The sequence below is a fragment of the Taeniopygia guttata genome, chromosome 8, assembly GCF_048771995.1.
Source record: "Taeniopygia guttata chromosome 8, bTaeGut7.mat, whole genome shotgun sequence".
NCBI lineage: Eukaryota > Metazoa > Chordata > Aves > Passeriformes > Estrildidae > Taeniopygia > Taeniopygia guttata.
In genome coordinates, this window is record NC_133033.1 from 2,316,223 (window position 1) to 2,333,360 (window position 17,138).

The window sequence follows — 17,138 nt, forward strand, 5'->3', positions numbered from 1 at the left end:
ATACCCAGAGCCCTAGGATGAGGAATTACCCATCTTTCACTCGCTCCTAAAGCATTCCACAACAATAGCTTGAACCAAACATTCAGCTAGTTACTTCAAGAAACAAAATTTCTTTTTTTTCCCTAAATGTTTTCCTTAGGGTTTTGCCAGCCCTTTGTTGCTAGAAAAGACTTTTTGTTTTCCCTATTACACAACTCAGAAAGGAATGCACAGCCTGAAAACCCATTCTCCCAAACAATATTATCCAATATGTGACAGGTTGGCTCCTAGACATCAGAATTTCATCCAGGGGAGGGGAAAACTCCACAAAAAGTTGCAGCACATTGACACTGGGGCTTGAGGGAATGACAATACTCACCAGACATTTTGTAAGACCATCTCAGGTGCCTCAGGTTTATGTTTTGGCTCCATGCAGGGCATGGATTGGGACATGGCATCTGTTGGTAAACACAGCATCAAGTCCTTTGGTGTGGTGAAGTCCCTTGTGTTTGCTCTGAGTTAAAATGCAGCAGGTTGAGCACTCAGTCAAAGCTTTTTAAGTCTGTAGGGTGGATCATTATTTTGGTTGACTTGAGCAGGTAGTATCTTCCTTTCTTAGGCTTCCAGTATAAACCTTTTCCTCTGTCCAGCCTGCCCCTGGACCTTGGTGTGACGTATTTCCCGTTCAGGTTGGTTTCCTCACACTCACTGTGCCACCAGCCTCCTGAGGAGAAACGTGGGAATGTCAGTCTATGGCAGAGTAAACAGCTCCTCTTTGCAACATGGATCTGCTTTAGGCCCTAAATTCCAGCTAAATTGGCATTTACCCAGGATTCCCAAATCACTGAATTATTTGGGTTGAGAAAGTCCTGTAAAGTCGCTGAGTGCAGCCATTCCCCAGCACTGCCAAGGCCACCACTGCCCCATGTCCCCAAATGCCACACCTGCCTGGATTTTAAACCCCTCCAGGGATGGGGACTCCACCACTCTGAGCAGCTGTGCCAGGGCTAGACAGCCCTTTACATGAAGAAATTTTCCCTCTAATCACTTTAAGTCTCCTCTGCTGTAACTTGGGGCCATTCCCTCTCCTCCTGTCCCTGTCCCTGGAGCAGAGCCCGACCCCCCGGCTGTCCCCTCCTTCAGGAGCTGTGCAGAGCCAGAAGGGCCCCCTGAGCCTCCTTTGCTCCAGGCTGAGCCCCCTCAGCTCCCTCAGCTGCTCCAGACCCTTCCCCAGCTCTATTCCCTTCCCTGGCCATACTCCAGCCCCTCGGTGTCCTTGTCCTGAGGGACCCTTCCATGGATATGAGATGTCCCTCTTGGCATTCTTTCAGGCATCCACAATTTTCAAGAATGCCTAGGATGATGTACAAAGTGTTTGTTGCATGAAGCAGGTGGCTGGAGGACAATTTTGTATCCTGTGGTTCAGTCATTTAATTGCTCCTTCAGTTGTTTGCTTTCTCCTATAAACTGGCAAACATAAAAGCTTTGTAAATCAGAGATTTACAAAGGGTTTAAGGGCTCTTAATTAAGAACCCTTTAACCAAATTATCTCCAAGGAGAAATGGCCTCAGCCTTGCATCTCTTGCTCTTTTGAGAGTGATTATTCTGTGTATATATAACAAGCAGCTAAAATCTGCCTTTGAATGGAAACTCCCTCATTATTAACTTTGGGGTTTTAGCCTAAAATGAGTTAGAAGTCAGTTTGTCTTTGGATTTTTTGCAAAAAGGGATCAAACAACTCAACCTGGGGCTTTCACACCAGACCAGGCATCAGAGGAGGGACAGCCCTTTGCTTCAGAGTTTGGAATCTAATCCTGGGGGTTATTTCAACCTGTGCTGCCTGTTCTGTTTCTGGTGTTGGTCATTTGCACAGGAGGACAGGATTAGGTGGCATATTGGGAAGAATTCTTCCCTGTGAGGGTGGTGAGGGGCTGGCAGAGGTTGTCTGGAGAGACTGTGGATTCCCCATCCCTGGAAGTGTCCAAGGCCAGGCTGGACAGGGCCTGGGATAGTGGAGGGCGTCAGGGTTGAAACAGAATTCACAGAATTCACAGAATGACTGGTTTGGAAGAGACCTTCAAGATCATGGAGTCCAGCCCAGCCCCAACACCTCAGCTAAACCCTGGCACCCAGTGCCACATCCAGGCTTTTAAACACACCCAGGGATGGTGACTCCACCACCTCCCTGGGCAGCCATTCCAGAACTTCATCACCTTTCTGTAAAGAACATTTCCCTGATATCCAGCCTGTATTTCCCTTGGAAACACAGCTGGAGGCTGTGTGCTCTGTTCTGTCAGTGCTGCCTGCAGACAGAGCCCAGCCCCAGCTGAGCACAGGCACCTTTCAGGAGCTGTGGGGAGCGCTGAGGGCAGCCCTGAGTCTCCTTTTCTCCAGGCTGAGCACTCCCAGGGTGAGCTTTGAGCTCCCTCCCCAGCCCAGCTGTTCCTTGGTGCAGTTCCATGCCCTGGGGCTGTACCTGGGTGGCTCTGGGGACAGCTGGAGCCGCTGGCCGTGTCCCCGGTGGAGAAGCGCAGCTCGGCGTGCTCCGGCAGCGCGTTGGGAATGCTCCCGGACATCCTGGACAGCTGCAGGGTGAAGTTGGTGCTGGGCCCCCCCAGGCTGAAGCTGTACTCGATGTGCCTCCTGTTCCCTCTCCAGTCCTGCAGCTCGATCCGCAGCAGGTAATTCCCCTGCTGGGTGATGGAGTAGATCTTCTTCAGGCCCAGCCAGAATTCCTCTGCAAAGTTGGAGGGAAGAGATGATTTTAGGGATAAGCTGCAGGTAGTGTTGTGAAAATACAGTATTTAAAAGGTTTTATTAATTGCTTTAATTAAATCAGTGATTTGAGTCTTGGGGACTGTTGCTCTTTGCAGAGGTCTGCTGCTACATTCTTTTTGTTTACTTCTGCTTAATTGCACACTGATGATCAATAAAAGCGAGAGTTCTAAATGAACTGGAGCTTCCCCCTTTAAGTTTCCCACCTCATGTGGAAGAACTCTGAGAGGGAGCTGGAGACATTTAAGAGGTGTGTAATTGGAAGTGTGTGACAAATGAAGCGAGTGACATACATAAAACCTAATGGCAATTGTTGCATTTTGGGAGGAAAGAGCTGTAGAACCAAACTGGGGTTTCAACACGCTCTTGTACAAAGGGAATTTTTCATTTGGTGGAATTTCTGATCATTAGTTTAATTGGTTTCATATATTATATTCATTAAGTAGCTTATTATCAGTGCAGGTAATTGCCACATGTACAGAGTGGGGCTGAGTGTGAGTGCCAGGCACACAGCTGGCATTTAGAGCCATAGAGCACAAGATGCTTGAAGAAAACACTCCATAATTTCCAGGTGAGGAGCTGTAACCTGGTTTATTTTATCACCTCAGAAGATGCAGAAGAGCACTAAGACATAGCTGAGAGCAGTGAAATTCTCTGTAAAACTCAACACTGAAAACATTTTGCTGCATCTTGGTGACATATTTGGGAATTGGGAGACCAATCAAGGAGCCACTAAAGCATCCAGCAAGATCAGATAAACTTAACAGATGAAAGTCTACCTCACCTGGGAGCTCCTATCCCAAAACTGAGGGAAAGGTTGAGATACAGCAGCTCTTTATAATAAAAGATGTGGAAATAAGTCAATATTGCTGCTCCCCTTGATGAGGTTTGGATCTGTGCTATACGTAGAAAGTCAGACTATTCCCCAAACAAGAGGTCACTCATCTCGTACAAGAAAAACAAGGAGAAGATTCTGGATGAGGAGGCTGTTAGGCAGCACTTGGTGCTACAAATTCTTTGGAGTTGATGATTAACAGGGGAATGTGGGTGTTTCCTCACCCTATCCAGCCATGGAGGGGATTGGTCACTCTGGAGAAGCCTGAGGTGTTTGCTCAGGGGGGCACACACAGCCTTGGGCTCTCCTGAGGCTGGAAAAATGGATGGGGTTTTAAGGGTAGCAGGATTGCAGGAAGGTTCAGACAAAGTAGTGACAGCAGCTTCGTGAGGTTTTGCCTCTGTGTGTATTTGAAATGCTTTGAGAGGTGCTTTTATAAGTAGTAAAATTTTGATGAAATGTATTTAAAGCATTCTGCCCTTGATTCAGTTTCTAAACACACATTTGAAGGGATGTCTTTGAGAATTTAACGAAGTAAGTGTTCTAGCAAGCACTTCCTGCTATTTCCAATAAATCAGTCAGCTGTTATTTGCAGGTTTGGTCTGCTTTCCTTTCCATAAGAAGATTCAGCTTCTCAGATCAACTGATACCAAGAGACACACAAGAAGAAGGGAATATTTACCATTGAGGTCACCAAAACCATTTGTGTAGGCGTCCCAAGTTTGGTTGAAATCCAGCGATCCATCCACTCTCTTCTGGATTACAGTCCAGGATGTGCCTGTGAAAAGGGGAAATAAGTCACAGCTTGGCCTTGGCCTCATTCCCTGTCCCTGAGTATGCTCTGGGCTGCTCCTGTTTTGAGGTAGAATGAGTTAATTGAGGTCTTCATGAAGGGAATTCAAATGAGCCCAACTGGAGAGAGCCCAGGGCTGTTCAAGTGTCCTTGGCCACACCTGGAGTGACTCCTCTCACAGAATTATTCTGTTAGGTTGCCTTAACTGGGTTTCACTTGTTTATAAGGGCTGAGAGACAGAGAAATTGATAAAGAAGAGATAAGAGCCTCAGACATTGACTCAGAGGGTCAGACTGCTGATAGTGCCCGGCTGCTGGCACGGCTCTGGGGCAGGGACGAGGTGCTGGGGCTGTGTCCAGGGGGGTCTTCCCTGAGCCCAGGTCATGACACCCCACTTCAGCTGCTCCACCAAATGTCAGCAAAGGAGCTTTTTGCAGAGGGCAGCCCTGTGAGTTGTGTTTGCACAGCCAAACACGTGAGGTGGCCCCACATGTTCCCCAGGGCATGGGAAGGGGATGTGGGACAGGCACAGAGCAGCTCTGGGGGATGCAGAGAAACCAGGCCATGAGGGAATTGGCCAAGCTGTGGGTGGCAAAAGAACAAACTTGGGTTCCTTAGGAAGGTGACAGGACAGTTGTGTTCCTGGCTGCTGTGCCACCCAAAAGTGGCACAGGAATCCCATTCCAGGGCTCACTTCTCTGGGTGTTTGGCACAGCTCAGTCTAAAACTGTATTAATGAACAAAGTTTTACTTTTGTATAAGCAAATTGTTTGCTTTTCTTTGGGAAATGCATTCATGGTTGCCCAATAATGGCTTTTGTGATGACCATTTTCATTACCTACAGCTAAAGGGGCTTGGGATTTGGACATCCTTAATTTATGTCACGACTGCATGTCCTTTCCTCAGTATAAACAAGAAGGGAGTAGAGAATTGGGGCAGTGATAAGGAGATTTCAGGATATGGGAAACCTGAGTTCAGGCTGCTAAGAGAAGTCAAGAGGATCATAAATCACAAGTTTTTCTGTACTTTGGGAAGAGACAAAGTTGTTTGGCTTAGAGGAAGATATTTCTGTGAAAATTAGACTTGCTGGCACAGCTCTTACCAAATTTCATTTCACAGTAGACACTGAAAGCTTCTGAGCCATTGGGCTGAATAGTGTAGACCCCACTGGCCTGCACCCCGGTGTGGTAGAGAGCAGTGCAGTCAGCAGCAGCACCTGGGGAAGCAAACAGCCTGTTAGAAATCCTGCTTGGGGTGTGCTGAGCTGGGAGCTAAAGACAAAAATAGGAATGATCCTACTGGTAATTTTATTTTACAGTAAATGTCATGGAATGGACAAACTGCTTTGGGCATAATAATGCAGCTGCCAAGGTGTGAATAGGTTTGGATTGTCTGTGTTTTTTAAGTTAGGCAGGACTTCAGTTTGGAGGATTGTGAAAAGTTTCTAAGGCCTAAGACTAGACTCTGGCAAATGGGATTTCTTCCCCTTGTGAAGTTCCTAGTAAATACCGTGCTCACTGCTGCAATTCATCAGTGCCTTTCAACTTCAAAGAAAGGACTTCTAAATCATATAATTAGCCAGTGTGAAGTAATGAGTTCTCTGTTCAGGCTCCACGAGATAGACATGGGTAAAAGCATGGTCACAGCATGTTTACAAAAGGGGAATGGATCCTGTTACTGCATTTTTGGACATTGTTCCTGTGTGTCACCCCAGAGACAAGTACAGCTGGAGTGGGGCTAAATAGATAAGAGCATTTTTTCCACAGAAAGGAATCTAATTCCCACAGCCCAGTGTATAACATAAAAATCTTCTCCTTTCAGTCTTTAGCTCCTACAAACCAACCCAAGGCTGTCCCAGAGGGTGGTGGGAAGGCAGCATTGCTGCAGTCACATCTCAGAGATGGGGTCTCACCATCAGCTCTGTATGTCCCAGCCGTGGGCCTGTGCACAGCAGAGGGGATGGGCTCTGCTTCCTGCTGCTCCTCCAGGAAGGAATTCTCCAGCAGTTCCTGGAGCTCGATGTGGTTTAGCTGGAACAGCCATAATTACACTGTTAACTTCCCAAGGCTCTGGAGTGATGAGGTTCGTGCATCAAGACAATGTCATGCAGAGAATAATTTTTCTTGCAAGTGTAACCCTGTGGAATGCCCAATTTACCACATAGAAATAACTGCAGCTCCATGCTGGTGGATTTTAGGAGTGGGATTGCCAGCTGTGCCACTGCTCTGGCAGGGCAGGATTCATGAGAGGGGGAAATGACCCTTTCTCTTGTGGTGCACCTTAATGGGCAAACAGATTTAACTTATTTAATAATAATTTCTAACAGGCAAACAGATTTAACTTATTTCCTCAGACCAATAATACCAACAGCTGAGTTCAAAACCCACAGTTCCTTAGGCTGAAATGCATTTTCCTCTCAGAATAAATTAAACCTGATCATGCTGGTTGTACTGTATTACAGTGATACAGACTTCTACTCTAGGAGTGGATTTTGAAAATTGAGAAAGAGGTAGAGAGCAATGAGACCTCCAGACCAATGGAAGAGGAATAATGTGATACAAAATAAGAGGAAAAAAAAAACCCTAAATGAGCAGTCAGGAAATGCAGCAGCCTGGTGTTGAGAGACAAGATCTTAAAGTTGTTGTTGGCCATAGCTCCTGCCTGGCAGCACTGCAGCCTCTCCCCAAAACAGGTACCTCAAAATGATCCCCACCTTCCTCTGCACCCCAAACTCAACAAGGGGTGCCTGACCCCAAGGGCTGGACCCTCAGCTCCCTCGGTGTCAGGAGAGATGGAAGGACAAGCAGGGTGGTTCTGTACCTTGTCCTGCAGCTCCATGATCTGGTTGTGCTGCCTGTCCAGCTGCACGTGCTGGTTCTCCACGATTCTCAGGAGCTGCTTGATGTCGTTGTCCTGCTGCTCCACGAAAGCCTGAGCACAGGGAGAGGAGGATGGAGGAGGGTTAGGAGCAGCAGAAAACCTTCAGCAGTGGTGCTGCCTCTGTAACTCTTGTCCTGAGGCCAGTTTTGAGAGGCACAAACCACTGAACATTGCCTTCCTTTTCCCAGAGAATCCTAGAATATCCCTAGCTGGAAGGGACCCACAAGGATCATCAAAGTCCAGCTCCAGAGGTTTGCCTGCTTTCCCTCTAAATTGAAAAATTTCTTTGCTTCTGGGGTGAGCAGCCATTTTTTGGAGACAAACTACTGGCAGCTTTGTAGACACTTATTTTAATTGATCTTTTCCTTCCATTTTCACATCCAGAGCAATTATGTTCTGTGGAATTGGCCCTTGATTCAAACTAGATATATGGCAGCCATCAAAAAAGGGAAAAATTGCCAGCATTTAGGATATCAGCTTGGGATTAGAGAGATCAGGATTCATCTTTTTGCTTTGACATAAACATCCAGCATTTTCCCATACAAATGGCTTGGCCTTTTTATAATTCTGCCAAGTACAGTTAGTATTTCCTTTTCTGTAGAAAACCTTATACCCACCTAACTGCTTGCATGATTAACATATTAATTTTATTAACACTTGTAAGAGGTTCTTTGGTTCTGGAGGTCCTACAGGTGCTATAAATGGCCCTCTCAAAGGTTAAAGCTCCCTGTTTCTGCACTGAGCAGGCAGTTCCCACTGCCTTGATTTGGGATGAGCTGGTGATGTACAAACCCATGGGTTTGGGAATCTCATCATTTCCTCAATAGCAGAACTTTTTTATCATTGTGATGACAAAATTCCTTAAAATCAATATGCAAATCAATACTGCAACTAATACAGAGCTTTATAATTTCACAATATTTTACTGATTTTGCTGGGGGATTTTACTGCAAAATTAACGCTGTGTCAAGAGTAAGGCAGTGATTTTTTTTTTAAGGTTATTACACTGATTTCTTTCTCAAAATGCAGACTAGTACTCCAGTGAGGAGCAAGGGAAAGCATGAGCTTCTATTGCATAATTACTGATGATGGCATTGCAGTGTATTTTGGCTCAGTGTGTCAGGGCCTTTCACAAGTCACTTACTTTGAGTGAAGAAATTTCTTTTGTCTCTTGCACCGAAGGCTGGAAAATGGCCAGTTTGGTGACCTTGTCCTCCAGTCCCCACACTTGCTCCTGCAGCTGGATTTTGTTTTGGATGAGGTCTTCAATCTTCAGGTTCATCTCCTGGGAGAGGTTCTTTATCTCCTCATTGTTGATTTGCAGCCTGGCCGTGGTTTGCCGGAGCTGTTCTTCTTCCTCCTTGATTTCGCTGGTTTGCAGGGAGAGCTCGTAAAAGGACCTGTCAAAAATGTAGAGTTTCTGAAAGATGTCGTTCATCTGCCCCTTGGTCTTGTGGACAAAGTCTTTGAGGCCATGCCCCAGCTGGAGGAGTCCATTGGCCAAAATTCGGACATCGTCCAACATCGCAAATCTCGATTTCGTTTCGGGAGATCCGGCGGAACCCACGGAGAAAAAATCCTTGTCAGCTGCAACTGGGAGGGTCAGGGAGGCCAGGAATAGTAAAACTGGAATGATCTTCATGTTTCCTGCTCTTGCTTCTCTTTGCTCAGGATGCAGAGACTTTTCCCGGCAGTGACAGCTCGTGTTCCGTGGCTGTTCTGGCTTGCAGAACTTGATCTATTTATACTGCTCTTCATTTTAGGAGAGGCAGAGCAGCGGGTTGATCATTAAGCTGTGTGTGTTTGAACGAGTGTAACCCCTCCTGAATGTAGGTTGATACCTGGGAAGATAAAATTGAGAGACGGGCACGTTGCTGATTAAACTGGTTCTGAACTTTTCCATCTGCCAGGCCTTCTGGTGTAAAATGTTATTGATGACACGGTGTTTTTCACACAACTCTTTTTAATAGGTTAATTTTGGGTCATAATCTCCGTAAGGGCTTAAATTGCTCCTTGTTTGCGTTGTTTGGTTCCCTTTATTGCCTCAGGAGTGTGAAAGGATCTTGCCATGTTTGAGAGCACTGGATGTTCAGGTTGTGAAGCTCCTTGATGAGCTGTGGAAGGGCAAAATATTCCCAAATGATTCACACAACTTGATTTTCATCTCCGGCCGTTTTCTGATGTAACTCATTGTGCTGCAGTGGATTTACTTGTCATCGAGCCCAGATTAAGTGAGAAAGAGGGAATTAGGTCCAGAGATTGCCTGGATGTGATTCTGCTGTGTTAAGGTTTGTGCAGTGATTTACACCATATAAAACTTATTTTTTAAGAGCTGCTTTGCAGAGGTGGGTGAGATAAATAATACCTCGCTTGCATTTCTCACCTTACCATTCTTTTTGCTGTTTAAGATTCACATTGCATAAAGAAAGGCTGCAAGTGCTCTGAAATAAATGCCCAGTTCTGCAGTGGGTCTCTGCATGGAAATGTGGGTTTTTTGGGTAGTATTGCAGTGTGAGTCAAAGGTATTTATTTCTCTTTCTAGACTCATTCATAGCAATCCAAGAAAGCAAAATCAAGCATTGCACAATGTGCTTTGGAGAGTTTTCAGGTTTTTGCTAAATTCTTGTATGTTTGGAAATTCTTCCCCTGGACTTTTTGCTATGTTGTTGATGTGCATATGCATGTATGATATGCAGCATCTGTAGAAAAAATGTTTAAAAAATGAAATTTTTACCTCATATGTTGAATTTTTTGTGTGCTCAGGGGTTTTTAATATGCAAGTAACCTTCCCATTCACAATTAAATACTGTGAAAGTATTTTAGATCTCAGATTAATTGCTGGGGAATATTTTGTGCCAGTATGATTGGGATCAGAGTTTTTGGAGTACCTGAAGTATGGAAAAACAGCAGAAGCAGGGAGATGGTCAGGCCCAGCTCTGGATAGAATAGGGATTCCTTCAAAAAAACAATTCTGAATTGTTTCTCTGGCATCTGACACAGGGATTTTGGGCTGCAAAACTTGAAGAATTGGTTGTAAAATTAAAAAAAAAAAATACAAAACAATACAAACATATAGACATTCTTCAATCCACTTCACAGTACTTAAGTGGCTCTGGTTTTATGTGGTTTCAAATGAACCGTTTCCTTTTTTTAACTATTTCATGCAAGAAAACTTTTTAGTTTATTTTGAATTCTTCCTAACCCCATCACCTCCCAAAAATCTTTCTTCTTGATGTAGTCTTTAGAAAAATATGGGAAGTTACTGAAGAAACAGCAACTGGGGATCAGACATTCTACCAGGTTCCTACAGCTTTTGTGTCCCATGTGCTGCTCAGGCATGACATTACCTATGGAAAAGTTTGTTTTCCAAAGGGAAAAGGCAGCCAAAAGGCCCTGATGTCAAATATTAATAAAGCACTGATTAGCTGCCAAGCACGTTTCCATATTAATGCCAAGGCCAGTGAAGTCAGGCAGTGCTAAACTCCCTACAGAGCACCCCTAGATGTCACAACGGTCCCAGAATCCAGAAGAAAAGTGGGACACAGGAAAGCAGAGAGGAGAAAAGCTTCTGGCATGACTGAACCATAAAATTCAAGAGCTTTGGAAACCCTGAGAGGGAATCCTGCCTCTGAGAGTTGTCAGCCCAGCCTGGGAAAGATGTATATAACAAACATGATCCTGAAGATCTTTCATGCACCTAGGTGACCCTGATTATATGGGCTTTAAATGATTTTTATAGTAGGAATAAAGCAAAGAAAAAGGTCTCTGGGTTTTACTGAAAAGGGAAATTTTCATGATGAGAAAGTTAATTCATAGAAATTTTCGTTGTAAGAGTTAGGAGCAGCTCTTAATGTTTTAATACCTTTGTGAAGGATTTTGCAAAATGGCTGCAATGATATTACATAAATATTTAGAGGAGTGCCTGGTGCCATTACTTCCATGGCTTGGGAAGCCTTTGCACTTTAGCAATTTATTTTATGGAAGTAAAAGCACTTTTGAGATCTGTTTGAGATAATAGGATAAACTTTGCATATATTTGGCATAGCATTTCAATAAAAGTTCCAAACACAAGTCCGTGGGTTTACAGCTCCTGCCTGAAGCTTTTATTGATGGAAATCAAGACATTTATAATGTTCCTGTCACTTTTTCAGCCATCAGTCCCTTTCCATGGCTCCTGTAACTGTGTTTAGACAGGAAGATCTGAGGGTTTTAGTTACATGGGGTAGAAGAGGGACTGGGAGAGCTGGGGATGGAGAACAGAAGGCTCTGGGGAGATCTTAGAGCTCCTTCCAATTCCTAAAGGGACTCCAGGAGAGCTGGAGAGGGACTTGGGACAATGGCCTTGAGTGACAGGACAAGAGGTGGTGGTTTTTAACCTGAAAGTAGGTTTGGATTAGATTAGATATTGGGAATAAATTAATTTCTGCGTGGGTGGTGAGGCCCTGGTACAGTTTGTCCAGAGCAGCAGTTACTGCCCCATCCCAGAAATGTCCAAGGACAGGGGGCAGGGTTTGGAGCAGTCTGGGACAGTGGAACGTGTCCCTGGACATGGCAGGGGATGGAATGAGGTGATCTTTACATCCCTTCCAACCCAAACCAGTCTGGGATTCTGTGCTAAGGTCAGACAGGATTTTTCCAATTGGGGTCACATTCTGATTTGCCAGCTGAGCATTTTTTCCCCCTCTTTCCATGTAAGTTTTCCACAAAGGGAAGATGCCTGTGATAGGAAACCCTCTGGAGAGAGGATGCCTCAACAGGGGGGACATCCCCTGTCCCCTGTTGCAGTGGGATCTGTGCATCTCAAATCCCATAAGCACCAAGAGCTTCTTCCCAGTGAAATGCCCTTAATGAGGGCTTGAAAAGCAGTGGAGAGGGGAACAACCTGTCCCTTTCCTCAGCATAAATCAATCCTTTGCATAAGCCTGCCTTTAATATAGGGATCCTGTAGCCTGGCTTCACAAATACCTTAAATCTTTCTCTTAAGCACTAATAATACTTAATAAAAGTTTTATGAGCAAGGTACATTTTAGAGTAAATTTTCATATCCATTTTCATTTTAAAAGAACATCAAGCAGCAAATGTATTCATGGCAGAACAAAGTAATTTAGGAGAGTCACAAAAATGGCCCTGGCCCCGTCTGAAATAGTAGGAGAGCGTTGATTTGGCAAAGTGACCAGTGGGGATGGGATTCCAAAACTTAATTCACCATGAAGGACTTGAGAAGGAAGAAATTCCCACTTGCCTGCTAAGCTTATTCCTCTGCCTGCAGGGGTGAAGCAGAGCCTGGCTCGTGAGGCTGCTCCAAATACCCCTGGAGCTGGACTGCTCTTAGGGAATTCCTTAGGATCAGCACTAGCTGTGGCTGTGTAGATGGGACTTTTTGGGGAGCAGATGGAATTGCTGTCAGAACCAAGTCCTTGGGTGGGATTCATTGGCCAAAATTTTGTCATTAGTGCCATTTCAGGCAGCCAAGGACAGCCTCCCTTTGCAGCTGCTCCTCCAGGAGTGTGTCCCACCAGTGCAGGTGTTTTGGAAACTCCTGGCATCTAAAAGGCACCAGGTACTTTCCCTGAGTTACTGCCCTCCTGAGAATCCAAAAAAAGAGTCTTTTTGTTATCAGCCTCCTGCTGTCAGCACTCAACAGCAGCTGCTTTATTACGCCTTAAAAGTTGTCCTGCTGTGCTCCTCACTTCACTTCTCTGAGCCCATCTGGCATCTGTTGTCTCTGTGGGACAAGGAACAGTTGGAAACCACTCAAAAATTGTGTTCAGACCCACGGAACAGTTCCCAGAGGGAAGGGAATGAACCTGTTTTTCCTCTTGCTTCACAAGCCAGGGCTGTTAGAGGGTGATTCTGCAGTGTTTGGGCAGGATGTAAGGTGCCAGTCCTTCATCCCTGCGAGCTGGAGGCAGCACTTGAAGCCCTCACTGAGCTTCCATCCCTGCTGGATCCCCTGGCTGGAGCTGCAGGAGCCAGGCTGGCCAAGGAGGATGATGCTGGTGTGGTGGGCAGGGCTGTGTGGGAGGTGGAATGGGGATTTCCAGGCTGGTTTTTAAAAGATGTGTAACAATTCCTACATTTAGACTTGTTTGGCAGCAAAAGAACGTTCATGGCCTTTGAATAAATGATTTTTGAGATGGAAAAGTCTGTAGGGGATGTTGGGGTTTTTTTTTTTGTCTTTAAAAGAACGTCAAGGAACATTGTGTAGATCTAAATTACTTGCACAAAGGACGGGTAAGGGTTTGTAGTGGACAGTTTTTTGCTGATGAAGTGTGAATCCAACTTTCACCTTGTTGGCAAAGGCCCAGCAGGGCTCAGAGGACAGAAAATACTGCAGAATTTTGCATCTCTCGTGGCTGTTAAAATATTCAGAGACCTGGAGAAATGGGACTGGAAAGGGTTTCCAGAATATGTCCGCTGCCCAGTGAAGGTTGAGGTTGTCTTTAAACCCATCTGAAGAGTGTCTGCCTCACCTGTCCTGAGAAACCACCAGAAAATGGAGGTGTCACACCCTCCAAGGCAATTTGTTCTACTGCTTTAACTCTCCTTACAGCCAGAACATTTTCCCTTGTGCCTCAACTAAATCTCCTGTGCTACAATTTTCTCCCATTATGTCCTGCCACATTCCCTGTGGATGTGATGAGCACTTTATTACTTCAGACTTTGAAACAGTTCTTTAGCTAACTGGGAGTGTTGTCATTACCTGAAGCTGCATGTATCCATTTAGTTTCATCCATTTTGAGAGGAGAAATGTAACCTGAAGTTATCCTGATGTCAAGAGATTTGAAAAAGAAAATTAAAAAAAAAGGGACAGGCCACAAGAAGGAAGGTATTTAACAGAAACCAGGTGCTTTGAGTTGAGCAAATAAAGTATATGAAGTAGAAGTAAATAAAGCTTTTGTATTCATATGTTTTCTTTCCACTTGAACTTAGATTGTAGAATCACTGGGAAATTTTTAGATGGATTTTTCAAGTACCCTTCCAAACAAGAAGAGTTTCAAAATATGATGAGAGTTTAAAAATTATGTCTTTTGATGTCTGAAATAAGGGGTCATTACCAAAGACAAGTTGTTTGTCTGGGTGTGCACTGCATCTGAGAGAACAGAAAATGTCAAACCCTTCACTGTGAGCCTTTCCACAGAGGTTTAAATAACAGCATTAGTGAAGGTTTGACCCCTCTCATCACCTGCTGCCTTTGTCTCTTGTAGGAATCTCCTTTATGTGTACCCACAGAGCCTTAACTTCGCCAACCGCCAGGGATCTGCCAGGAACATCACAGTGAAAGTGCAGTTCATGTATGGAGAGGATCCCAGCAATGCCATGCCGGTGAGGGGGGCCTCTGTGCTCCGTGGGAAGGGCACAGCACTCCTGGCACTCAGGAAACCCCTGTCTGAAAACCTCACTGAAATGCATTTCAAAAGAACAAGTTCAGAGGAATAGACAATGATATTTCAGAGCAAAGAGTGCATTTGTGTAGAGTTTGGAAGGTAACAGTGGTGCAGCTGGAATTTTAACATGAGATTATTGATTATAAGGGTGGTGAGGTCCTGGCAGAGGTTGCCCAGAGAGATTCTTCATCCCTGGATGGAGAGATTCTCCATCCCTGGCAGAGGTTGCCCAGAGAGATTCTCCATCCCTGGAAGTGTCCAAGGCCAGGTTAGATGGGGCTTGGAGCAACCTGGGAAAATAGAAGCTGTCCCTGTCTCATTCTTGAGATGGGATTTAAATTCTGTTCCAGCCCAACCCATTTTGGGATTCTGTGTTTGCAGCAGACACTGTTTGTGGTTGGAATAGAAGCTTTCCTTCCATGACAAAAGAATTTAAGGTGACAGCTGTGTTCAGGGCCAGCAGTGATCCCCATTCAGAGAAGATCTGTGCAGTGGAGGTTCCATCCATCAGTTCTTCTGCCATGTCTGTGTCCATGTGTCACTGGAGTTGTTGAAATTGTGCCTTTTCAGTGACTAAGTGAAGTGCTGCCTGTAAGTGAAGGGGCAGGGAACAATCAGGTGTAACTGTACAGATGCACAATAAATGGAGCTCTAAATGTCTCTGCAAGATTATGGAACAAATTCTTGGCACAGTTTTGCAGGGGGGGGTCCTGTGTTTGTTTTGTTCTTTTTGCAGGTCATCTTTGGCAAATCCAGCTGTCCTGAGTTTTCCAAGGAAGCTTACACAGCTGTGGTGTATCACAACAGGTAAAACACAGCGTGGAAGTGCAGTTACCCACCAGTGACTGGTGTTAATTATTTAACAATCAGCATCTGGACAGCACTCACAGTGACTGCAGTGCCAGTTGATGCTGTCCTTAGAGTTTTGTGACAACTGGGAGACAGAGTCTTTGTTTGCTGTGGTACAGATCAGCTTTGTGTGATCCTGAGCACGTAGCTCAGCTCAGCAGATGCTCCAAGTACAACTCCAGTCAGCAGTCATGAAGATTTATGTTCCAAACTCACGGGACCAGGTGCCCCTGTTGTTTTCTTGGAGCCTTTTAGACATTAGGTACAAATTGGAGCTCCTTCGTCTTGAAAATAATTCCATTGCAGCTGGGGTGAGGGATGCTGAATCCAGCAGGAACATTTTCCTGGCTTTGCAGCTATGCCAGGGAGAGATGTTCCAGGGGAGATTCCTGTTCTGCAGGTCGGGCTTGTGGCAGTGTCCACGTTGAGACAAGAGTTTATTGCTCATGTGGTTCAGAGTGCCTCTGTGAGGAGGAGGCTGCTGCCCATTTTTTTGTGGGTTAGAAGTTTTTCCAGTCCTTGGTGATCAGAAAGTGAGCTTTAATCCCTTGGGATAGCCCATACAGTCCCTTCCCTGCAGATCATTTAACTCAAAGGGTTCAGTCCCGAGCACAGGGTAACGAAACCACTGTGGGTGACTCAGCTGAGGCTCTGCTCTCTGCACAGATCTCCTGATTTTCACGAAGAAATCAAGATTAGGCTTCCAGCCACTTTGACAGACCACCACCACCTACTTTTTACTTTCTACCATGTCAGTTGCCAACAAAAACAAAACACACCTCTGGAGACTCCAGTCGGCTACACTGTGAGTGTATTTCCATCCTTACATTTTTCAGCACGGGATTCATTCAAATGCATTTGCTGGCTCTTTGTTTAGCATCCCTGTGAACTCATATCCCATTGGAGAGCTTGGGAAGTTGGCAAAAGCTCAAAGGAAGCCTTAAGAAATGTGTGGTTTTGTTGTTTCTCTGCAGTGGATCCCGATGCTGCAGAATGGCCGGTTAAAGACGGGTCAGTTCTGTCTTCCTGTGTCATTGGAAAAGCCACCACAGGCTTATTCAGTGCTTTCTCCAGAGGTGAGCTGAGTTCTGCCTGCTGGAAACCAGCAGAATACATGTGAGAAAAAATGAGGATGTATGTGTACACATCTCTGTGAGTGCATTTATTTATTTATTAAAAGCCGTTAAATTCAGACAGAATTTTAGTGTTTGTGTGTGGCTGTATATGTGTGATCTGACCAAAATAAATGAAATTGTAACTAACAGAGCCTAAGCTCTGCGCTCTGTCACATCCTCTCTCATTCTTCCTCTACCTGCAGGTTCCTCTCCCTGGGATGAAGTGGGTGGATAACCACAAAGGGGTTTTCAATGTGGAAGTTGTTGCTGTGTCATCCCTCCACACTCAGGTGGGTGTCAAGAGCAGTCACTGGAATAAAATAATCTTTTGACAGTTGAAATGCTGTCAGAGCTGATGCTGTGAAGGGTGTAACAATCCCTTGTAGTGAAATTACAATCTCATTTTCAGTTCTGAGCCAGCACACCTGTTTTTCCACATTCTGCTGTGAGTATATTTGAGAAGCTCTGCTTAAAAATATGAGTGGTTTGGCCTTTATTCACAGAGGGATGAATGGCCAACAGTG

General features: G+C 45.1%; 2 protein-coding genes across 18 annotated transcripts in view; one reads left to right on the top strand and one right to left on the bottom strand.

The window, feature by feature from the left end:
* Nucleotides 1-17,138, top strand: part of DOCK7 (dedicator of cytokinesis 7) — a 95,255-nt gene that overhangs the window by 37,931 nt on the left and 40,186 nt on the right. For all 17 annotated transcript variants that reach the window (XR_012057238.1, XM_030278551.4, XM_030278550.4 and 14 more), the window contains exons 15-19: nt 14,471-14,588; nt 15,387-15,457; nt 16,166-16,304; nt 16,474-16,575; nt 16,818-16,904. Coding sequence is in view for 16 of the 17 variants with exons in the window: in XM_030278551.4 (XP_030134411.4) it covers nt 14,471-14,588; nt 15,387-15,457; nt 16,166-16,304; nt 16,474-16,575; nt 16,818-16,904 (517 nt within the window). In the remaining variant the exon portion in view is untranslated. The remainder of the gene's footprint in view (nt 1-14,470; nt 14,589-15,386; nt 15,458-16,165; nt 16,305-16,473; nt 16,576-16,817; nt 16,905-17,138) is intronic.
* On the bottom strand, nt 387-9,043 carry ANGPTL3 (angiopoietin like 3). Its single transcript, XM_030278559.4, has 7 exons — nt 8,407-9,043; nt 7,203-7,313; nt 6,295-6,412; nt 5,485-5,598; nt 4,272-4,367; nt 2,456-2,716; nt 387-703 (listed from the first exon to the last, which is right to left on the bottom strand). Exons 1-7 carry the CDS (start codon nt 8,902-8,904, stop codon nt 522-524), a joined length of 1,380 nt encoding a protein of 459 aa, XP_030134419.4. The 5' UTR covers nt 8,905-9,043; the 3' UTR covers nt 387-521.